The following is a 22779-nucleotide window of genomic DNA, read 5'->3' as shown; positions in this document are numbered from 1 at the left end:
GTGCGCCTTTTTCCTTTCGAGGGAAAGGTGGCCCCTGCGCAGGTAAAAACTTGGCCAAATAATAAAGAGTGTGTGATCAAACTCTAATTTCTGAGCTCATACTTGCGGGGGGATCATAACACAGTTGCCTCTCACACACCCCCAACTGGGGACCTGGCCCGTAAACCAGGCACGTGCTCTGCCTGGGAACTGAACAAGTGACTTCGTGGTTTGCGGGCCGGCACTCAGCCCACTGAGCTACACCAGCCAAGGCAACACTTGTTTACTTTTGACTGTATGATGCTCATTGTCCTTGGGAAATAATTCAAGCGACTTTCGGGATATCCAGGAGGAAGATGTGCTCCTCAGGAGAGGTTTCGTGTCTGTCTCCGAGTCCTGGGGGAGCTACATTCCCTATTAGCTTTAACTAAGGTTGTAAGTTGAGTGTCCTGAATAATCAAGTGATATGAATTTGGGCTGCAAATGCATGCAAAAGCAGGCTCTGGGGTGGTTCATATTCAGACTCCCTTGCAGTTCACCTTTTTGTTGATAGTGTAGCCCTGCGGGGCCCCAGATTTATGGGGACACGCGCTAAGCCTTGTGAAGCAACGGTAAATGTGGGGCGCAGTGTCCAGCATTCGGTCAAACATTATTCGGTGACTCTGTGAAGGTGTGTGTTGGGTGAGATTAACATTTAAACTGGCGGGCTTCCAGTAAAGCCAGTCACCCTCTCTAGCGTGGGTAGGGCCTCGTCCACTCAGTGAAGGCCTGAACAGAAGAAACACTGACCTCCCACCAGGGAGAGTAAATTCTGCCGGCAGAACTCCCCTGCCTCTCCGGCCGCTGGTCCACCCTTCGGGTTTTGGTCTTGCGCCTCCACAGTTGTGTGTGAGCCGATCCCTTAAATGAATCACTCAACTTGTATACACATCCCGTGGGTTCGGTTTCTCGCGAGAACCCGAATACAGGGAGCAGAGCAGACATCATTCTGACCTCAAATCACTAGAGTCTAGCTAGGAAAACAGATGCCAATTGCATAATCATGTACAAAAAAAAAAAAAAAAGAAAGGTGAGATGCCACCGCTGGTGGGGGGGGGGTGTCGCAGGAGTTGTCCAGGTCAGGGAAAGCCTGGAGGTGTGATCATCTGACCTGGAGCTTAGGTCAAACCAGGGGACAATGGCAGCTGGCGCAAAAAAAGAGCAAGACCGCGGCCAGAGAAAACAGAGGTGTGGGCAGGGCAAAGTCCACACCGGGTCCGGGGCAGACCCGGAGCGCAGAGACTGCAGAAAGCGCACCCGGAGCCTCGAAGCCCCTACGCTGCAGCAGCGCGCCTCCGCCCCAGCGTCTTCCCGCCCCGGCGTCCTCCCGCCCCTCACCCAATCCCCGGGCGTCAGCCCCGCCCCGCCCCCACAGACGTAACCGCTCCTCTCCCTGCGCCCGTGCGTCCACCAGGCCACGCCCCTACGTGACGTAACCGCGCCTCTCCCAATCCCGGGCGTCTCCGCGCCGTCGCTGGCGTCTCCGCGTTCCTGAGGCAGATCCGGGGTCGCGGCGCCGGGAGCATGGAGGAGCTGCTGAAGCGGGGTTTGGGCTGCAGCTTCGTCAAGGCCACGGGCCACTCCGGGGGCGGGTGCATTAGCCAGGGCCAGAGTTACGACACGGACAAAGGGCGAGTGTTTGTGAAAGTGAACGCCAAGTCGGAGGTCAGGCCCGCCGGGAGCCGGGCGGGCCGAGGGGGCTGAGCGCGGGGGCGGGGCCGGGGCGGGGGCGCGGTGGGAGCCCGAGCGCCGGGCCCGGGTCTGGGGCCGGACCCGCGGCCGCGCTCAGCGAGCCCGCCGGCGCCCGTGCGCACCGCGAAGGCCGCGGCTGGGAGCGAGTGCACACGTTGGGCGGCCTTTGATCAGGGACGGGAGCAGCGGTCCCGTGGCCTGGGGTTTGTCTGAACCTCCAACGTCAGAGCGGTGTCCGCGTTGCTGGAAAGGACGTGGCCGCTGCCTCGGCCTGACGTGCACACTTCTCTCGGGGCCGGGGCCTGGACGCCCGGGCTCGGGGCGCCGGCGGGCGGAGGCGGGGTCGGGGGAGCCGGTCGGCGCTGCTGGCTGGACGGGGGTGCTGATCCCGGCGTGGCCTCCTCACCCCCGGCACCATGGGCGAGGGGGCGGTTGGGTTTCTGCACAGGAATTTGTTGGGGGTGGGGTAGGAGCATTCAGTTTATTGCGGCCCCCCCCCTGCATTCCCAAGGGCCCTGCAGGGGAGAGCGGCCCCGCTGCCGCAGTGAGTCGTCGCCCCGGGTGGCGGGCGGGTCCCCGGGGGCCAGGACCCGGCCAGCGGGGGAGCGCGCCGGTGGTGTCCTTTCCTGGACATCCTTCTCGCGGTGTTTCATTTGCTTCGCAGAGAAGCGCGCGGCACCCGCGCGGGGGGTGGGGGGGTGCGGCCTCGGCGGTGCTGCTGTGCGCTCCAGGCCGGCCTTCCACGCCCGGCGCCCCGGACGTCCGCGGGGGGCCGCATGCGCGCACCCCTAGTGCGGCTGTTCCGCGACGTGACCCTTTCCCGCCCAAGTGCCCCCAGCAGGGCTCAGGCAGCAGCCGCGTTTCTAACTTGCTCTGTCCCGCGGGGCTTCCCCGTGGTCTTTGCTCCTGGGTGGCATCATCCTTCTCACGCCTGTACTTCCACCTCCGCTGGCATCTGTGCAAAACTTGGCATTGGTTGCAGGGAAAGCACGTTTTCTGTCCATGAAGATGAAACCACTTAGATTTTTAAACATTGTTCCAGGGCTGCTGTTCCTTCGGGTTCTTTTTGTCATCACAGTCCATTTTTCCAGTACTTTGCTAATTCTTCCTTTGCTGGTGAGTTCTTTACGGTCGTTTGAGAGACGGTTCCAAACGTGCCCGCTCCCAGCTTCCTTTGGCAGGGGCTGCGTCCTGCACGCGTGCCGCTCGGAGCGCAGACTCCGCGGCTGCTGTGCGACAGGGGACGCTGTGCCCGCCGTCGGCGACTTGCGGCTGTCGGATTCCGGACTAAGAAGACGGGCTCTGGGCTGCTCTGCCGGTGCCCTTCTCACGCCTCCTCGAACGGACCTTGTCTAAGTTGTTTTACCTCCTGAGTATTCTTTCAAAAACATTATTAAAAATTTATTGATTTTAGGGGGACAGAGAAGGGGAGAGAGAGAACTATCCACTTGTTCCACTTATGCATTTATTGGCTGGTTCTTACACGTGCCCTCACCTTGGCACGTTGGGGTGATGTTCCAACCAACTGAGGCCAGGGCTTGATTATTCTTATTATCAGCCCTTTGCATACACTTGTGTAATCGCTTTTCTCTGAGCCTCCCTTAAGCTGCGGGCATCTTGCAGCACTGGCCCCAGCTGATGCTCCCTTGCACCTGGGTTCAGCTCTAGAGCAGCAGTGTCCTTCGGGCCGGCTGGATGCTTAGGACCACGTAGTGGTTTCTGTGCGGAGCCTGGGCTCACAGATCCTCCTAAACCGCTCCCTGTGTTTAAAAAAATGTTATATCCCTTACTTTACCTTTCAGAAGAGACCCCTAGTGTGAAATACGGCTGGGGTCCAGGGGTTTTCTCTTTATATTCTGAAGAGAATGCTCTGAAAATTCTTAAGACCCAGTTCTTTCTCCTCAGTGACTGTAGCTCTTGAAGGTAGTATAGTAATATTTATGAAGGGTTTAGAATGGATTATGTGTTGGCTGCTAACTTGGTTAACCACGGCAGCAAGCCCATGATAGCGTTACTGTCATTAACCCCATTTTACAGATGAAGAAACGGAGGCACGAGAGCTTACGTAATTTGCTCGAGGTCCCAGAATTAGTAACTACGACGAGAACATGTAGAAGAAGGTCCCTGTTCGTAGGAGTCCCAGAAGGACGCCAAGCTGTCCATCGGCAGCAGACTGGCTGAACGTGCGCTGGAATTTTCCTAGGGCAGAGCTCTGCGCCGCAGTGGGAGTGAACTCTGCTGCTCTGACTGCTGGCGCACCCAAGTCGCCGTGCGCCGGGACGGAGGAGCCAGAGCTCCGTCTCTGTGTGCAGAAATGGCAAAGCAGACCCACCGAGTCTGCGGGCGGGACGTCCGATCTCCCCGTCTGTGAGGCAGTCGGGCGGCCGTGCTGACCCTGTGAGAGTCGCAGGCTTCTGCGTTGCACGCTGCCCTGCGTGTGCCTCTGTAGCGGTTGGACTCACCCAGGACTGTAAAGGGGAGGGATTACTTAGTCTGGGAAGTGAGGATTTCTGAGAAATCAGCCTGATAGTAGTTGAAATCTGAAGCCTGAGGAAGGCACTGACTGGGCTGAAGCTGGGGGGTTGTGTGGAGGCCTCAGGCCTGGAGGAACTAAAAGGTTCTGATCTTGAGGGGCGGGGCCGAGGTTGGGGCCCTGGATGAGGGTGGGAAGTGGGCAGGGTCAGACGTGTGGGGGGCGGGGTCCAGGGTGTAGGCAGAATCGCCAGCTGGGGTGTCCCCAGGGTGGGGGTGCAGGGTGGGCCGGCCTTCCGGAAGGAGGACTGCAGGGTGGGGAGCGCGGAGGCCAGGTGGAGGGTGGTCACTGCAGGCCGGGGGAGCAAGGACTTGTGGGTTAGGATGGAAGGGGTGTTCAGGACGACACGGTTTCCGGCGCTAGGTAGGAGATGGCACCGAGCTGGTGGTCCTTTCAAGTGAAAAGTGGCTACAGGCTCCTGGCACCTGCACCCAGAGGGCCCCCTTTGCCTGAGGGGCCAGGTGGCGTTAGCAAGCAAGGACGGACTGTCCGGTGTGCAGAGGAGCCAATGTTATGGCATTGGCTTTTGAGAAAAGAAAAGGCTTTATTGCAAAGTCAGCTGGCAGGGAGACAAGACTCAACTCTGTCTCCCTGATTGTGGGTTTGGGTGAAACTTGGGGGGTTAGGGACCAGTGATTGAGCTCTTTGGTTCTGGGTATTATTGAAGGTCAAAAATCTCTGAGCGCACTTCAGTGTGACGTACAGTTCTGTTTTGTCGTCTCTGAAACACATCTCAGTGCCTCGTCAGGCACAGGAGGGGGCCAGGGCGGCCCTGTGCTGCGGTTTCAGTGGGACGGGACTGGGGCCGAGGTGCGCGCTGAGGACGCCCCGCAGGCACAGTCCGGCTCTGCACCAGGCGTTCAGTGCGGCGTTGGTGGCGGCCTACTTTCCTCCCTCGGGAGAGAGTTTGGGTTCAACGACAGCGTGAAAATAGAGTCCAGCGCTGGACAGTACAGTCCTTATTCCTGTCCCGCGAAGTCGAAAAAGCGGTCTGTGTCCATTGACTGTGCTCGGGTGGCCCTGCTTCAGCGTCGCGGGGCCCGAGAAGGCGTGTCTCCACGGGAGCTCCCCAGAAGTGACCGCGCGCTCTCCTCTTTCCCTGCCTCCGTTATTTTTCCCTGACAGGCTAGGAGAATGTTTGAAGGTGAGATGGCAAGTTTAACTGCCATCCTGAAGACACACACAGTGACCGTGCCCAAACCGCTCAAGGTTCTCGACGCCCCGGGAGGTGGCAGCATGCTGGTGATGGAGCACTTGGACATGAAGTATCTGAGCAGGTGTGCCCTGGCGCCTTCCCCTCTGGTTGGCTTTGTTTTCTTTCTGGTGGTTCCTTCGTACCTGAGGCTTGTATTGGGGGTATCATTTTGAGGGCTGTGATAGGAGGAACCCATCACCCTACACGTTACGGGTTCTGCAGAGCGAGTAGCACATACCCCGCGAGCCGAAGGCAAACAGGAAAGGACCGTTGAGGCGAGAGGCCAGCCGCGGCCGTGGCTGCGAGCTCAGACGAGGCTGCGAGAGCCCGTGAGAGAGCGAGGGCCCATCGTCTCCCCTCTCGCTTCGCCACCAGAGCAGACTTGATGTCCTCAGAGCGTTCGGCCCGCTCTGCGTGGCCTGAGCCCTTCCACACGGGTGGGTGCCCGCGTCTGTGCACACGCTCAGTTGCTGCCGTTTGGTTTCACAGTCACGCTGCGAAGCTGGGAGCCCAGTTAGCAGACATGCACCTGGAGAACAGGAAGCTTGGAGAGACCCTGCAGACGGGGGCCGGCACCGTGGGTATGACCTTCTGTGGGCCGCGGGGGGCTCTGCCTGGAGGGGGGCATTGGGACCTCCGGGTGCCTGGGTGGGGTCCTGCCCCGGCCATCTGAGCGGGGTCAGGCCTGTGTTGATGCCAAGGGCGGGGAGTGTCAGCCCCAAGACGCGAGCTTGGGCTGCGGTGACCGCAGCGAGAGCAGTCCGTGCACAGCAGCGCAGGTGTGTTTGGAAGACGGGAAGCACTTCCTGGACCCAACCCCGTCGGGTTACGGTGCCTTTTCCCGCTTGGCCTGCAGAAGGAACCCTCGAAGTTTCTCCGGCTGTCCACGTAGTGCCTTTTCTCCTACGACCAATCTCACGTGAGGCTACACTGACAGCCGTCACATCCCGCCTTTTAGAGCCGAGCGCCGTCAGCATTGGGGGCGTCCCCCGGCGGTTCCATCCCTGACGCTCGGTAGTCCCCACGCAGCCTGTGTGGTGCCTTTGCTACGCGGGGCGGCGGACGCCAGAAGCAGGCGGCTGGGAACCCACCGTGCTAGACAGACAGGTCCCGTCAGACGCCGGCCCTGAGGGAACCTGCTGCTCTAGGCAGGCAGACCCCGTCGGACTCCTGTCCTGCTGTGAGAAGCCGGTGCGGGAGGCCGACGGCTCCCGTGAGTCACCTGTGCTGGGCCTCCCGGACCACAGGTGCTGGCTAGGGTTTGCCTTGGGTTTGGGGAGCCACAGAGGAGGGGACCGTTGCGAAGCGTAGCAGTTTGTCTCACAAGCGGCAGGTGCTGAGCTGGCCACTGCAAGCCATTCCGGGCCGACATCCTCTGGGTGTCCTCTGGTGTCGCTCCTGGAAAGCAGTGGGCATCCTCGGTGGTGAAGGGTGACGAAGAGGCTCCAGTCTTGGGTCCCGAGGGTCTGTGCAGGCCAGGGCGCCTCTGGACCCTCTGGATGGAGGCGCGAGGTGGGGAAAGGCGTGCTGGCCTCAGGTCTCGGTGCTTGGAGCTCCGAGAGCAGGGCCCGAGGGAGCAAGGCAGTGAGTGGTCCATCTTGTGTCTCCTCGGCTTTCAAGGCAGAGGAGGTGGGCAGGCAGACCGGCCCTTCGTGGACCAGTTCGGGTTCGACGTGGTGACGTGCTGCGGATACCTCCCCCAGGTGAGCTACGCCCGCGCTTGCCTGTTTCCCAGTTGGGGCACCTGTTCAGAAACTGCTGGGGAAAGTGCACCCTCTCCCTTTTGGTGAAATTTAGTAAGTTGCCGCTCCCTTTCCTTTTTTGCTAATTTTTAAGAGGTCGATACAGGAGGTTTGTCCCCTCACAGCTTACGTAAGCTCAGAGAAAGGACAGCAGGTTAGGAATGCTGGCTTTCAAGGTAGGTAAAAATTAGAAACTTTAAAAATGTTTTATTTTAAATAGTAAGGTCTCAAAGGTCGCGTAACGAAAAGGGATCAAAACTTTCAGTTTTATGATTTTACGGTTGGCTCCCCTGGGAATATCAGCCTGCAGAATTCTTCCTGACGCGCAGCAAATGCCGCGCGGTTGGGAGGGTTGCGTCTTCGAAGGGGGACTCCTGGGTATGGGAGAAAACTTGCCATGATTTCCTGGTGGGCAGGAGGGTGCAGCAGACACGATGCAGACTTTGCAGCGCTGCAGAGGTTGCCCGGGGGCTGGCGAGTGGCTGACGGCTCGCCTCCTGTTCCGTGTGGCCCTGGGGGTGTTTCTCTAGCTCTGCTCCTTGCTCTCCCGCCTGTACCTCGCTGGCTGTGTGAGCACGTGTGCACTTGTGGGAGGGTGTGTCCGGGTGAGAGTGCACGTGTGTGTGCGTGATGTTGTCATTTGGCATCACATGCTGCCCCCTGTGACCCTCTGCTCTTGTGTGTGCCTGTCTTGCCTCCCTCCTGGATGGCCAGCACCTGTGGCTGGCATGTCCCCTCATTGGTGACTTCCCACATTATCACTCGGGAGAGGGCAGTGCTGGAAGCTTGGGAGGTGCTGAAGAGGGGTCCTGTGTGGCCAGGTGGACAGACGAGTGAGCCACAGGCCAGAGAAAGCCGGCCAGCTCTGGCCTCTGCTCCTGTGTGAGCGCAGGTGGGAAGAGAGTGTCTCAGACCCCTTCCACGTGGACCCTGTGGCTCTGCGCTGGGGAGGTTCCCCTTGCTTCCCTCCCACTGCTCCGGGGACAGGCTCCAAGGCCCCGGGGCCCCGCGCTGTCCCGTCAGCTCCTGCCCCTTCCGCACCCGTCCCTGCCGTGGTGCCTCTCACGAGGAGCCCATTCCACTTTGGGTGCCTCTTTGAGCTCTGGCATGTCCCTCTGAACTCTGCTCTCTCTTTGGCTGCCGCCTGTGCAGGTGAACGACTGGCAGAAGGACTGGGTCGCGTTCTACGCCCAGCAGCGCATCCAGCCCCAGATGGACATGGTAGAGAAGGCGTCTGGGGACAGGGAGGCCCTCGAGCTCTGGTCTGCTCTGCAGGTGTGTGAGCCCCGCTGCACCGTGCCCACGTATCTGCAGCCCCAGCAGGGGGTGGTGCCGAGGCAGGCACAGCTGCTGTGGGTGTGGGTGTGGGTGTGGGTGTGGGTGTGGGTGTGGGTGTGAGGAGAGGGTAGGTGGGGCCGACCAGGAGGATGGCCCTGTGCCCTGCATGAGCCACACATCTGCATGCCACGCCCTGCTCCGGCGTGCGGGGCCCCACTCAGGAGGGCGTCTGCATCCCTCCCGCACGCATGGCTCACTGGGCTGAGGCCGCATTTCCTTCCTGCAGTTGAAGATCCCTGACCTGTTCCGTGATCTGGACATCGTCCCAGCCCTGCTCCACGGAGACCTCTGGGGAGGAAACGTAGCAGAGGATTCCTCTGGGCCCATCATTTTTGACCCGGCTTCTTTCTACGGCCACTCGGAATATGAGCTGGCAATAGCTGGTATGTTTGGGGGCTTTAGTAGCTCCTTCTACTCTGCGTACCACAACAAGATCCCCAAGACCCCCGGATTTGAGAAGCGCCAGAAGCTGTATCAGCTCTTCCACTATTTGAACCACTGGAATCACTTTGGATCGGGGTATAGAGGGTCCTCCCTCAGCATCATGAGGAATCTCGTCAAGTGACCTTGCCTTGGAGGGGGCCTCCAGTTCCGGTGTCCCCGACGCTGGCCCGGCGCCGGCGGCCGGCCCCTCCTGCTCCTCGCAGTCCCCTTCACACACCTGCGGCCGCCTCAGACCGACTTTGCAAGCCTTGGGGAGTACGTGGCCTCCCGGAAGAAAGGTCGCCCTGAGGTTGTGTATTTCGTCAGCCTTCATAGCTGGATAAGCCACACTAGCAATGAGATGGGAACGGGGCACCTGTGGAGCGCGGGCCGTGTCGAACCGCACAGCTGCTCCAGAAGCAGAGGAGGGAAGTGGCGGGTGCCCCACACGCTGCTGCCGCCAGCCCCTCCCGCTCTTCTCCAGGAACAGCCCGAAGTTCAGGACGGTGCCACCCGATGGCTGAGGCCTGGGTCGAGGCACAAAACCGCTCACCAGGAGCGCCTGGTAATGACCAGTTCCAACACCGAGCACATTCCATATGCTTTCTGTGGCCTCTGGACCAGCCACAGGCTGAGCAGGTCTGAAAATGACTTTGGGAGAGACCAAACTGCCCGCGTCAGGGCGTCCTCAGTAAATTTAGGAGCCAGTGGATCTCCCCTTAGCGCCCTGGCTTGGCTGCTGCTCCCTTTGCTTCAGGTAAAACCAGCGCTGAGCGGGGGCCCTCCCTCCTGCAACCCTGCGGGACGGGAATGCCCAGGAAGGCGCTGATGCTGCGAGTCCTTCTGCAGGAGCTTCCAGCGGTTTCAGGGGCAGAGCGGACTGTCTCCCTCATCGGAACTGTGGTTCAGTGCTGTACTTAGCTGTTCGCCAAGAACCCTTTGTAAGGTGTTATTAGAATAAATTGTTTCTTAGAAGAGCGATTCTTTTCCCTTGACTTTATTGAGTAAGAGAATGGCTTCAAAGTAAGGGCAGGCGGAGCCCGAGGACTTTCTGGTGTTTGACTCGGGCGCAGTTTAACGGCTGTTCCTAGTCACCCTGCGAGACTTGGTGCGCCGAGAAGGAGGCCGAAAGCCGCTGTCGAATCACGTTTCGGGGCGGAAGCCCATTCGTGGCTGCGGCGAGGCCTGGGGTTGAGCGGGGAGCACCCAGTGCTGGGGCGCGTGGGTCTCCCTGCGGTGGGCTGGAGGGTGGGCATCTGCGTTTCCGTCTCTATGACAGGCCGGGGCCCCTCGGCGGCGTGCAGGAGCACAACGATGCCTTCAGCGAAGTTCTGGCTGCGAGCAGGGAAAGAGGACTGAGGGTTTTTTGTTTTTGATTTTGTTTTTGTGTTGGTTTTAATTTTGGGGAGGAGGGAGGAGGAGCGGGAGAGGTCTGTCGTTCCAGTCGCTGATGCACTCGGGGGTTGATTCCTCTCTGTGCCGTGACCAGGGATCGAACCCACAGCCATACCCAGCGAGCACCCAGCCTGGGCCAGGCTGTGACTTTTAGGAGCCTGTGGCTCTTGGACTTGCGCACCTAGTAGGTCCTGGATGGCAGCGGGCCGAGGTTTAGCTTATTTTTCCCCACCCCAGGGAACCCGAGAGCTGCCTCCGAGGGAGTGGCCCGAGCCAGCCTCATCGTGCCGGCACGCGCGCAGGGCGCTGCCGACAGGCACGTGCTCGCCGGCACAGCACGGCCGCGGCTGGCTCCGAGCTGAGCTCTTCGGCAGGGAGGGCCCCCCTGCTGCGGAGGTGGCTTTGGGGTGCAGCTCAGGGCTCCTCCTCAGCAGGAGCCGCAAGGTCAGCGGGCAGATGCGGATGGAATGCGTGTTTTGTTCCGATAGATCTTTAAAGAAGAGTTTTCATTTCACATTCCTGTGATTGATGAGAGCCGCCGAGTAGGCGAGTGCCCAGACTGGCGTTTTGGGACCCTCTAGACAGGGGACAGGAAGGGACGCCTTCTGGCTCCCGCCGGAGGCTCAGTCCCTGGCAGGCCCTCTGGGTTAGGGGAGTCTGAGACACGAGGCAGCCTCCCTGGTGGCTGGTCACCCCCGGAAGCGACAGGCCCCTGGGCTGTTGGACCGGAAGGACGGCTCAGGCCCCCTCCCAAGAGACTCCTGGGTGCTGGGCCAGGCGCAGGGAATGGCCGATTCTGCCCTGCAGCAGCCTCCTTGGACGCCGACTTCCCTTCTGGGCAGCACAGCGTTGCGGTGACAGCTGGGGCCTGAGCTTCCCTGGGCTGTTCCGAGAGCAGGTCAGTCTCCCGGTGCTGCGCCGGTCAGCGAGGGCGGAGGGCGGGCATCAGGGGCACGCGCGCACTTCACTGACGCTCGTTCTGATGGTGCAGTGCTTGTCAGCTTTTTAAACCTTGCAGTTTGTTGCAGTTGCTCTCAAGTATTTACTTTTGTATCTAATTTTGTATTCATAACAAAAGGGGATAAGCTTCAGGCCCGAATGCCCCTGGCCACACCCAGTGCCGCTCTCTGTGAATCGCGCCTTGCCCTGCAAGCCCTTGCAGGCAGTGCTTCCTGAGGATGGGCTTCTGCTCCCCGGGCCCTGGCCTGGCTCACCTGGCACAAACGGGGGTGGGGGCGGCAAGGGATGAGGTCATGACTCGGGGAGGGGGCTGATTGCAGGGGACAGTTGTGCGATGGTGCCCTGGCAGGGCCCCGCCCCCGCCCCTGCAGAGCAGCCCGCTGAGTCCGGGCGGGCGAGGAGGCGGGCTCGGGCCGCGGGCTGGCCGCGGTCAGGGACAAGGGCCAGGCGATGGCCGCTGCCCCGCACACCCACCCCAGCCCCACCCCCGGTCTCGTCGCTGGGATGGTGGGACTGACTTCTTACTGAAAATGGGCTATTGTACCAAAACGCCGCATCGCCCGGCCCGGCCCGGCCCGTGGAGGTCAGTGGGTTGGGCGGCGTCCCCCCAACGGAAGGGGCTGCGCGCGCCGTTCCCACTCAGGGCACAGGCCTGGGCGGCAGGCCAGGTCCCCAGCCAGGGGCGTGTGCGAGACGCGGCCGGTCCGTGTTTCTGCCCCGCTCTTCCTCCCCTCTCTGAAGAGAAATGCAACCTTAAAAAGAGAAAAGCCACCCCACCTCATTATCTGCTCCTGTCAGGGCACCGACCTTTCCACAGAAGAGTCTTCGGGTAACGGGCTCATCGTCTGCCCCGAAGCGGCGACCCTGGCACGTGGGCTTCCTGCCGGACGCAGAGGATGCCGGCGCCCTCGCACCCCTCGGACCCGTCCCCGCCCGGCTCTGACCTCTGACGCCGCTGCCCGCCCCGCTTTCGCCCCTGAGGGGGTCCTGGGTGCATTCAGCTGGGGGTCCTCCTCTTCAGGTTATGGCGCATCATGGAGACTTGTTCTTCTGTCTTCTCTGTTCATTTCCCTTTGTACCCAAATCCTTCAGGGAGTCATGGAACCAGCCCGGCCTCAGAGAGGACAAAGGCGAGGCCTGGAGGCTCCCCCGGGGTTTGCGACCAGGCTGAGACACTGAACCCCAGAGCCTGGGCAGGTGCCCTGAAAACAAAGAGCCCAGGTCCCTCTGGGGCCACGTGGGGCTGCGCTCAGCCCGGCGGCAGGTGCCTGCGCATGCAGGGGGCTGTGCAGGCCGCCTGCCGGTGCTGCTGTGTGGCCACTAAGGTCTGCCGGGCAGTGTGGAGGGGACACCTGGGGACACCCTCAGCTTCACGTGTCAGGAGCCCTTGCTCAGGATGCACAGGAAGGGTGGGCTTCAGCAGACGCAGACCAGCTGGGAGGACCCGACCCGGAGGGCTCCCCTGCAGTGACCTCGAGCGCGCGCGTGCGCAGGCGTGTGTGCGCCTCTGTGCACACGGGCGCGCGGGCATCCGGAGAGCTCCCAGGGCGGCGGCTCTGTAATCAGGAGTCCCGGTCGAGGGGTGCGGTAGGGCCGGTATCAGAAGCCCCAGAGCTGCCTCTACCGCAGTGGGCATCGGGTGCCCTGAGGAGCCGACGCCAAGCGAGTGGGGGAGGGGGGGAGTCCCCAGGCAGAGCCTGCGATGAGACCCCGCGGGGCCCGGTCAGTGCGAGACCTGGCCGGGCAGGCGACCGACCTGCAGCTCAGGGGCAGCCGGTCCCCGCGGGCTGTGCCCTGGGTCCGGCTGGGAGGGCGGGGTCCCAGTCCTGTGGGGGCCCGTGGAACCTCCGTGCAGGGGGGTGGGGCCCTGTGAGCGCCTCAGGGGGAGAGCCCCGCCCCAACCAACCAGGCACGCGGGCTATGCGGACATAGGGGGGGCGCCCCACCTCTGCCCCCCCACCGTCGGAGCCTTCCTCTCTCTCCCTCCTCCTCCCTCCGACCGCCCTGCCCCCAGGGGAGGGGCCAGCAGGCGGCCGGGAGGCGGTACGCGGGCCGGCGCTCCGAGCGGCTGGCGTGAGGACCGGGCCTCCCCCGCGACCAGCGGCCTGGGCAGCAGCGAGCTCGCGTCCTTGGCTGCGCGGTCGGCGCCATCCTCGGGTCCCCCCGCGCGTCCCTTGGCCCCTTCGTCCCTGAGCTCCGCGCATCCCCCGCCCCCATGGAGCAGCTGCTGCGCGCTGAGCTGCGCACCGTGACCCTGCGCGCCTTCGGGAGCCCTGGCGGGGGCTGCATCAGCGAGGGGCGCGCCTACGACACAGATGCGGGGCCCGTGTTTGTCAAGGTCAACCGCAGGGCGCAGGTGCGGGGACTGGAGAGCGGGAGGAGGTGGGGGTGGCGGGAGGGTGGGAAGAGGGGAGGGGTGGGGAGCGGGGGAGGGGTGGACAAAGTGGGGAGGGGACGCGGGGCGGGGGCGCAGGCCGAGGGTGGCCCTTCCTGGAGCGAGCCCTGCGGGCGAGCGGGGCTCTGGCATTTCCTGGGGATCCCGGGGTATCATCTGCTGCAGGATTAGTAATTCTCGACCTTTCACCTGCATGGGCGAGTTTTCGTCTTTTCGATTTAATTTTCTACCCATCACGCGTGCCGGAGGTGGGTTCTGGGCTCTTCCGCCGCTTTCCTGCCCCTGCTCTGGGCTCGGTTTCCGCAGCTCCTGCCACCGCTCCCGCCCCCGCCCCCACCTCCCGCGCCCCTCGCCCCCCAGCAGGTTTGGAAGAGGCTGGACGGCGGCCAGGCTCCCAATTCCCTTTACTCGGAGGCCCTGCTGGTGCTTGCACTTGGTTTCCATCTCCTCTTGACACCGTTTCTGTTAAACACTAATCTGTATGGAAATACAACGATTTATAAGTGGAGAGAGTCGGCCACAGAAGGCGGGCCTGGCCCCCTGGGTCCGGGCGAGGCGCGCGGGCTGGCGGTGGGCTGGAGGGAATGCAGGCAGCGCACCCCAGTCCCCGCAGCGCTGCCCTCGTCTGGGAGGGGCTGCGGGCTGCGGGCGGAACTGGTCCAGCATCCCTGCTCTGGGGCCCCGAACGGTTGAGGGCTCAAATTTTGGAAGGAATTCCTCGGAAGGGGAAGCCCCACCCACGGGAAAGCGTTTTGGGGTTCGGGGTTCAGGCTGGCTCTGCCTCCGGAACCTGGGAGCTCTGCCAAGCTGGGACGCCAGCGTTCACACTTCAAACCCTCAATGCCAGCAGGTAGCAGGGGCTCCGGGAATGCAGGAGAGCAGGCACAAGCGCAGCCTCCGCTCTCCAGGGCTCCCGGCGTGGGGGCGGGGCATCTAGGAGGGCACCTGGCCTGGTGTTCCCCTTGGGCATTTCGAACTAAAGGATGGACTCTTTGGCTGTGTGGATGTGAATGCTTTGGTCTCACCCACGGGGTTCGATCCCACAGCGAGAGACGCGCACATAGCACAACAATGAGCACATTTTTAACTGGGGCAGAGTATACCTACAGCGAGAGTTCCTCGGCTTTGGGGGCGGCCTGTCTTTTTCCAGAGGTGGGTGCACGGGTCCTTCCCAGCCCCCGGCCCTGCTGGGAATTAATTGGTCTCTGGGGAGCCCCGGGTCTCCCAGCCCCACCCCCCGCCGCCCCAGCCACTGCTGCATGCCACCCCAGCCCCTGAAGCGTCCTCCCTTTCCTGGGATTGCTCCAGGCAGTGTGCGTAGGTGGGGGGGCAGCCTGGAAGGGAACCCGAGGCCAGCACCAGATCCTCCACTAACCCACACCCTGAGACGTCCCACCACACCCCTGACCCCCGTGGCATCCCCCAGCTCCGCAGGGACCTCGTGCGGCCTGTGCTTCCGCACACCCGTCCCCGAGCCAGGGCTGCCGCAGGGGCGTCTGCACCCTGCCCGCCCCGAGCCCCGGCTCAGCCTCACCCTGGTAGCCCCTCCCATCTGAAGGGGCCACGTCGCACCCTCTCTGAGGGGCCGACGCCTTGCTCCCCAGCCAGTTTTCAGCTACTGAGGGTCCTGGGTGCCTGTGACCCCTCGCGGTGGCTTCTGCCCAGGGCTGCCAGCCACAGCCTGGCTGCAGAGGCCCCCGTGGGAGCGGGCGCTCATGGCGGTGTTCTGGACGCAGGCCCGGCAGATGTTTGAGGGGGAGGTGGCAAGCCTGGAGGCCCTGCGGAGCACCGGCCGGGTGCGGGCTCCTCGGCCCATCAAGGTCCTCGACCTGCCTGGGGGCGGGGCCGCCTTTGTCCTGGAGTACCTGAAGATGAGGAGCTTGAGCAGGTGAGAGGGGCAGCCTCCAGGTCCCTCCGCCCCGCCGCCGCCGTTCTTCATGGCGACGAGGAGCTCTTGCCGTTGGGAGCAGGACTGGCTAGGTGGCTTGGGCCCAAGGAAGCGGCCTCAGAGGCGGGCGTTGGAGCCGCCCTTGCCTGCGCTGGAGAGCGCGCTCCTGCACAGTGAGGTCTGACCTGGTAACCATCTGAGGTCCCTATGTTTTTTTAAATTGTTAAAGTTATATATACTCACTGTTAAAAAAAAAAAAAAGGTAGAAAGTACAAACTCATGTAAAGAATACATAAAGCCACCCACGATTCCAGCAGAGGCACCAGCCACCAGTCACATTTTGGTGCGTTATTATCGTCCTGGTCTTTAAGAAGTTTTTTTACATTAAATTTATGAGGGCGATATTGGTAAATAGCGTTACGTAAGGGTCCGGTGCCCAGCCTTACAGCACGACATCTGTGCGCTCCCCACCCCGGGCCTAGTCTGTCTCTTTTTGTCGCCTTGTGTCGGACCCCCGTGTCTCCCTCTCTGTCCGCCCCCACCCGCTTTCCCTCTGGTCTGGTCTTTTTCTTACATGTGATTTACATATTGTCTGTTTTACAAAAGTGGGATATGGGTTTTAACCCAATGTTACTTTCTGAGCATTTGTCCCATAGCTCTCGGTACTTCTTAAGGCCTCTGTTGATACGCACCTGCTTTCTGCCTCTTGCTGGTTTGACACTTTTTTGGAAAGGGTCGCTGCCTGCCATTCCTTTTTCACTTTTTAGAGCATGGAGAGTAGTTTTTGAGGCATTTAAAACACTTCTCGAAGTGGAACCTGCTAGCTGGTTGTTGACAGTTATTCCTTTAATGGGCTGCATTTCTTTTTTCAGTCAGGCATCAGAGCTTGGAGACCAGGTGGCAGATTTGCACCTTTACAACCAGAAGCTCCGGGACAAGTCGAGGGAGGAGGAGAACACAGTGGGTGCGTTCAGATCACCTCTGTGCCCCCCTGGCCCGGGGCGCCCACCCTGGCCTGGTGCTCAGGGTGACATTTCAGGAACAGGCTGGATTGCATGTCATCTCCCTCTGTTCTCAGTGTGCAAATGAGATTGTTAAGTGGGAATTTCGATGGAGCCAATGGGCAAATAGAATGGGCTCTGGCCCCTTTTATACCCGGCCCTGCTGCCCCATGTGCTGAGGCCGAGGGTCCCGGCCGACGCACGGGCTGCGTAGCTGTTAGCCTGGGTGGTGCGTCCGCAGACTGCCCATGTCCCGGCAGCGCAGCCAGGCCTGTCCTGATGTTCTGCCGGGGTCTGGCATCGCAGAGGAAGACGACGTCTCTTCCCGTTTGCAGGCCGGAGGGCTGAGGGTGCCGAGCCGCAGCATGTGGGCAAGTTCGGCTTCCACACGGTGACGTGCTGCGGCTTCATCCCGCAGGTGAGTGCCGCGGTCCGGGCGTGCCTGCTGAGCGGTGGCCCTTCCGCACCCTCGTGCTGGGCCCCGCCCCTCGGACGTGGCAGTGGCAGTCCCCGGGCACCAGGAGGGTGGACTGCCTGACTTCCGGAAGCAGAGGGTGCGCTGTGACACTTGGGATGGGGGCTCTGAGCTGGGCGGTGGGAAGCCACGGGGCGGGCGGAAGGACGTTCCAAGGAGAGGGACTGGCGGGTTCAAGGGCCACATTTCAGGAGGGCACATGACAAATGGAGCGCTGGGTGGGGGCAGAAGCAGCACGCGAGGTCAGGGAGTAAGTCCTGGTCACGCAGTCCCTCTCCTGGGGCCTTTAAAAAATGAATGGTGCTGTTGAGATGTGACCCACGTGACAAAAACACTGCGTTAAAGTGTACAGTTCAGTGGTTTTTAGTAGATTCATAATGTTTGCAACAATCACCATCTAACTCCAGGACATGTTCATCGCCCGCAAAAGAACGCTCGTACCCATTAGTGCTCACTCCCCTTCCCCTGCCTCAGCCCACCCTGGTGACCTCTGATCCTTTCCTTTTTCTGGATTTCTTATTCTGGGCATTTCATGGAGGCACAGCCACCCAATGGCCAGCCTTGTGTGTGTGTCCGTGGTATGTGCAGCGGGCGGTGCTCCGGGCTGAGGTCACGGGGGCAAGTCTGAGGCAGACTTAGGGATCCCAGCCCACGGGGCAGCCCTCACACATGGGCCTTCTTAGACCCCCTAAATCTCTGCAGAAGCCAGCTCCCTGGGGGGTACCCCCCGGTCTGGAGCTGGTGACAGCAGAGGCATAGCGGTCCCCAGCAAGCGTGGCTGAATGGGGCTCGTTGCCCTGCTTCAGATGGGGAAGCCACTCGTGCAGTGGCTTTCCAAGAACCGAGGCAGGAAGGCACACACAGGTGTGAAGCAGGTGAGGAGCGCTGGTTCGTCAGGGGCACAGGCAACCCTTGAGTGCCCCTGCAGATTCCACTCGGCAGGCCAACACGAGCCAGCCACAGCCACCAGGAAGGGGCGGGGGACGGGAGGGCCATCTGGTCTACCTCCTTGTGCTGTGCCAAGGGGCCCGAGGACTGGCCCCAAGTCCCAGTTCTGCCCCTCGGGGCACTGTGGCCATTGGAGGGGCAACGCTGAGCGGTGGCGGCGGGCGTGGCGCCTGGGGGCGCCTGGGGCGCTGACGCTGGTGGGACCGGCGGCTCAGCTGCGGGACAGACGTGCTGCGCCCCAGGCGCCGTTCCGGAGTTTTATCCTGCTCAACTCTGCCAGCTGCCGCAGCAGCCCTGCGAGGCGGGTGGCGCTGCCCAGTGGGGAGACGAGGAGGCTGAGGCCCACGGGGGCCAGGCGGTGACCCTGAGGTCGGGCAGCCAGTCAGCGGAGGCTCCAGGGTTGGACCCACAGCCTGGCTTCCAGCTGCCACGCTACCCTGAGCCTCCAGCAAGGCGACGGGTGGTCCCTCCAGCAGCTGCACCCCCAGGTGGCCCTGCCTTTGGTGGCTCAGGGGCAGGTCGTGTCTTCCCGTCGGTGAGGGTCATGGCCCCTCTGCCCGGGTGCATGGACCAGGCCAGCGGGTGCCGGCCCCCAGCGCCCAGCACCCAGTCAGCACCCGTGTGGCCTGGCCGTCCAGGAGGAAGACAGAGCCTTGGACACTGGGGCCTGGGGAGGCCCCACCCTGGGCCCCAAGCTGTTTGGAGCGGGGCCTCCCGCCTGCTCTCGAGGTGCATTCGGCACCAAGCGGTGGACCCAGGGGCTCAGGGCCGTAGCGCCCAGCACACGGAGTGTCTCCAACGCGGAGCAGGGAGGCCCCCTAAGGAGTTTCACGAAGGAACCCTTCGTGATGACTCAGCTTTTCATCCCTTTGTGATGACTCAGCTTTTCATCGTAACAAACAACCCCCCAAACCCCTCTATTAGGGTGTAGTTGGCTCACAATGAACCGCACCTGTTTAAAGTGCACAAATTGGTAAGTTTTGATGTGTCTGTACACCCAGGAACCTGTCACCGCAGCCGGGATAGTGAGGCCATCTATCACCCCCAAAAGTGTCCTTTTGTGTTCTCTCCCCCCGACCGCCCCTGCTGCTGGCAACCACCGATCTGCTTTCTGTCACCATGGACGAGTTTGCGTTCTGGGGAATTTAATGCGAATAGAATCATACGGCAGGAACCCTTCATCTTGCTGCTTGCGCTCAGCAAAGTCGCTCTGATATTCATCCGTGTTGCCGCACGTGTCTGAAGTCCGCTCCACTATGTGGAGACACCGCAGTCTGTTTTTATCTGCTCCTGTCGATGGATGGCTGGGTGGTTTCCAGGTTTTGCTTCACAAATAAAGCTGCTGCGAACCTTCGCGAACAACGGTGTGTGTGGACAAATGCTTCTGTTTATCTTGGGTAAAGAAATACCTGAGAGGGCAATTACTGGGTCATATGGTAGGTTCATTTAACTTTTTAAGAAACTGCCAACATTTTCAGTGTCCCACCTGTGCTTCCAGCGGCAGCGTGTGAGTGTTCCGGTTCCTCCCTGTCCTCCCCACACTTGGTGTGTTCTGTTTTTAACACTGCAGCCGCTGTAGTGCGTGTGGGGTGGTCTCACTGGAGCCATTCTCCCTGACGAGCAGTGATTGGGAGCATCTCCTCCTGCGTCTACTTGCCACATACGAGGGGTTTAAACGTTTAGGATTATTTTGTCCTCTTCGTCAATTGTCCCCTTCCTTGTGAAACGACTTTCTGTTCCATACTTGGTGATATTCTTTGCTGAAACCGGCTTTGCCTGATACCGACAGAGCCACTCCAGTGTTCTTTTGTCTAGTGTCAGCATGGGATATCTTTTCTGTCCTTTTGACCTATTTCTGTTTTGATATGTGGAGTGCATTTCTTGTACACAGCTTGTAGTTGGGTCTTGCTTCCTTTTTTCCAACCTGCCTGTGCCTGTCGCCTAACGAGGGCATCTAGGCGTTCCATTGAATGTGCTCATTCATGTGGTTGGGTTGGAACTGTCATCTTGCTGTTTCTCGATTTGTCCTGTCTGTTCTTTGTTCCTCTTTTCCTTTCTATCATCGCTCTTTTGGATTAGCTGCGTGTTTTTAATGATGCCACCTTATCTCGCTGTGGGCTGGCTGTAGTGCTTGCGTGGTCTTTTAGCGGCTGATCCGGGATTTCGGCGGGTGCTGTGTGTGGCCGTCCTGTGGCCTCCAGCTGCGGCGTCAGCCTCTCTCCCGTTGCTGCCCAGGTGAACGAGTGGCACGATGACTGGGCGACCTTCTTCACCCGGCACCGGCTCCAGGCGCAGCTGGACCTCATCGAGAAGGACTATGCTGACCGGGAGGCGCGAGAACTCTGGTCCCAGCTGCAGGTGGGCACGGCGTCACCCTCTGAGCGAGCGGCTGCCCTCCCGGGAGCCCACCCCATCCGTGTGGGGCCCTCTGGAGTTGGGACCTCTGAGGCCTGCAGCAGAGCTGGTCCAGCCGTGGGCACGTGGTGCCTGCCTACCGACCTGATGGGGAAACTGGGAGGGGTGGGACTCGAGGACCCCTTGTCCCCTGCGTGTGCCTCTCACCTGCTAGGTCACCAAGTTCTTAAACCTCAGACTTTGCTCATGTGAAACACAGGTACTCGGGTCGTAAACGGTGGCATTTACTATCACTTCCTGTCCACTTTCACCCTGTTCTTCCTTTTCTGCCAAAGCACTAATGTTTCACCTCTTAGAGCAGATGGGGCAGAGGATGCCCGAGGGACTGGTTTCAAAACAACACCCAAAATGTCAAAAATGCAACTCGCATATCCATCCAGGGTGAGCATGCATTGAAGAAGCGTTCATCTCTTCAGTGGGGTAACTGGTAGGACACAAAAGAGATGCAGATGCAGGTGCTGTGAAATAAAAGACAAGTGGAGAAATTTGCTAAGTTAGGCACAAAAAACTTCACTGAGGTTATATGGCTCCTGTTCTATAGGACACTAGAACCATAACCTCTGAGGTTCAGTACTGTGTGGGAATCACTGTGTGGTAGAGCGGATGCACCAGAGTCTGTATGTGTAGGGGGGTGTGTGTCACGCACACACATATATGTATGTACTTAAAGATTTTATTTAGTTTTAGAGAGGGGAAGGGAGGGAGGGAGGAAGAGAGGGAGAGAAACCTCAATGTGTGGCTGCCTCTCGTGCGCCCCCCCATTGGGGACCTGACCCCACAACCCAGGCAGGTGCCCCAACTGGGAATCGAACCGGCAACCCTTTGGTTCACAGGCCGCCGCTCAATCCACTCAGCCACACCAGCCAGGGCTGTCTGTAGTCAATACTAAGACAAAGTTACATTCCCCTGGGGTCAGAGGGTCCTTATCTACGGGCTGGCTTGGACCCCGAACATACACGAGGTCATCTTTGCCTTAGTACCGTGTGTTGGATGAGGAGACTATGGCTGAGAGTCTGATGATAACTACGTGTCCAATAATTATTTTCTTAGGTGAAGATCCCGGATCTGTTTTGTGGCTTAGAGATTGTCCCCGCCCTCCTTCACGGGGATCTCTGGTCAGGAAATGTGGCTGAGGATGACTCCGGGCCCATTGTTTATGACCCAGCTTCCTTCTACGGCCATTCTGAGTTTGAACTGGCAATTGCCTTGATGTTCGGTGGCTTTCCCAGGTCCTTCTTCACCGCCTACCACCGGAAGGTCCCCAAGGCTCCTGGGTTTGACCGGAGGCTGCTGCTGTACCAGCTCTTTAACTACCTGAACCATTGGAACCACTTTGGGTGGGAATACAGGAGCCCATCCCTGAGCACCATGAGGAAGCTTCTCAAGTAGCAGCCGGCCTGTGTCCCTGCCCACCTGTTGGCCTGTTCAGCAAACACCTGGGGGCAGCGACCGCGGGGGCAGCTTCAGGGGCTAACTAATAAAGCCAGTGGGGGCTTCGCGGACTGTTCTGCCTGCTGTTCGCCTGTGCCTCCATCCTCCATGCACGCGGGCGTTCACAGGGTGCCAGACCGCCTGAAGGTCTCCAACGGTCCACACATCACAGTCTGGGGGATATTCGAAGTTTGGATATTTTCACGATACTTGTATAGAAAGTCACAGATTTGGGCTTTGCGTATGTGGAAAATGGTGCCCCACCCCTGTACATGTGGGGCTCCTGTCTTAGCTCAGGCAGAGTCGTGAACCACGAGCCGTGCCCCACTCCTTAAGCAGCAGCTCTGGGCATGGGTGGGGCTCCACGTCCACCCTTGAGGTGGGAGAGGTGCGTGGAAGGGCCCCTGATGTTGTGGGGGCCTGCGTTTGGGCTGCAGCCGCTGCCCAGCCCCTCTCCTCCTCCATTTTTTAACTAGTGTGTTTGCTGCTGGATGAAAAGAGGGACAGCAGGGAGCGAGGCTTGGGCAGCGGGGTGTGCCCCGCAGCGGGGAACGTCTGCGGTGCACAGGGTGCTTGGGATACCAAGGTGTCCTCCTTGTTCAGGATGTGGGGCTGTCTGGGGACAGGCAGTGCCTGGCAGGGGCTCCGGGGCATCATGGCTGGGGCATCCGGGTTCCACTTGTGTGGCTCTAAGGTAAGGAGGCCACGTGATTAGCACTCCCCGCAAAATTCCCCACTAATCCATAGAGGTAGGAAGGCCCAAATCTCTCTCTCCTGTGAAGTGTGGTTGTCTAGCGGGATTCATCCCCAGTGCAGACGAGGAGCCTATGGAAGGCTTTTCCCAGAAAGAGTCCTCCCCAAACGCTTCCGTCTAGACCTGTGAACGTCTCAAACGCAAACTGCCCTCGTGGGCGGAACCACGTCTGCTGG

At 60.6% G+C, this 22779-nt stretch overlaps 2 protein-coding genes across 3 annotated transcripts; both read left to right on the top strand.

The window, feature by feature from the left end:
* Positions 1-1508: 1508 nt before the first annotated feature.
* FN3KRP (fructosamine 3 kinase related protein) lies at positions 1509-9902 on the top strand. Its single transcript, XM_054593064.1, has 6 exons — positions 1509-1683; positions 5369-5520; positions 5928-6019; positions 7059-7141; positions 8333-8455; positions 8745-9902. The coding sequence occupies exons 1-6, from the start codon at positions 1543-1545 to the stop codon at positions 9081-9083; spliced, it is 930 nt and encodes a 309-aa protein (XP_054449039.1). The 5' UTR covers positions 1509-1542; the 3' UTR covers positions 9084-9902.
* A 3470-nt stretch (positions 9903-13372) lies between these two features.
* Positions 13373-21913, top strand: FN3K (fructosamine 3 kinase). 2 transcript variants are annotated; one of them, XM_054593231.1, is made up of 6 exons: positions 13373-13652; positions 15428-15579; positions 16452-16543; positions 16916-16998; positions 20239-20361; positions 21469-21913. In XM_054593231.1, exons 1-6 carry the CDS (start codon positions 13512-13514, stop codon positions 21805-21807), a joined length of 930 nt encoding a protein of 309 aa, XP_054449206.1. In that variant the 5' UTR covers positions 13373-13511; the 3' UTR covers positions 21808-21913. The 2 variants fall into 2 exon arrangements, with proteins under 2 accessions (XP_054449206.1, XP_054449207.1); XM_054593232.1 differs by lacking the exon at positions 15428-15579 and having other exon boundaries at positions 16456-16543.
* The last annotated feature ends 866 nt before the right edge of the window (positions 21914-22779 follow it).

The sequence above is a fragment of the Pteronotus mesoamericanus genome, unplaced genomic scaffold (assembly GCF_021234165.1).
Source record: "Pteronotus mesoamericanus isolate MK-2021 breed Mesoamerican mustached bat unplaced genomic scaffold, CSHL_Meso_final scaffold_408, whole genome shotgun sequence".
NCBI lineage: Eukaryota > Metazoa > Chordata > Mammalia > Chiroptera > Mormoopidae > Pteronotus > Pteronotus mesoamericanus.
The sequence above is the reverse complement of the archived record's forward strand: the minus strand, read 5'-3'. Positions and strand labels throughout refer to the sequence as shown.

What these genes read in the sequence shown, in the direction of transcription:
- FN3KRP (XM_054593064.1), top strand. Translation starts at nt 1,543, where the DNA reads ATGGAGGAGCTGCTGAAGCGGGGTTTGGGCTGCAGCTTCGTCAAGGCC. An exon ending in GACGGGGGCCGGCACCGTGG is followed by an intron (nt 6,020 to 7,058) that starts GTATGACCTTCT and finishes TCGGCTTTCAAG; the next exon opens with GCAGAGGAGGTGGGCAGGCA. An exon ending in GCTGCGGATACCTCCCCCAG is followed by an intron (nt 7,142 to 8,332) that starts GTGAGCTACGCC and finishes CCGCCTGTGCAG; the next exon opens with GTGAACGACTGGCAGAAGGA.
- FN3K (XM_054593231.1), top strand. Translation starts at nt 13,512, where the DNA reads ATGGAGCAGCTGCTGCGCGCTGAGCTGCGCACCGTGACCCTGCGCGCC. An exon ending in GCTGCGGCTTCATCCCGCAG is followed by an intron (nt 16,999 to 20,238) that starts GTGAGTGCCGCG and finishes GTTGCTGCCCAG; the next exon opens with GTGAACGAGTGGCACGATGA. An exon ending in AACTCTGGTCCCAGCTGCAG is followed by an intron (nt 20,362 to 21,468) that starts GTGGGCACGGCG and finishes TTATTTTCTTAG; the next exon opens with GTGAAGATCCCGGATCTGTT.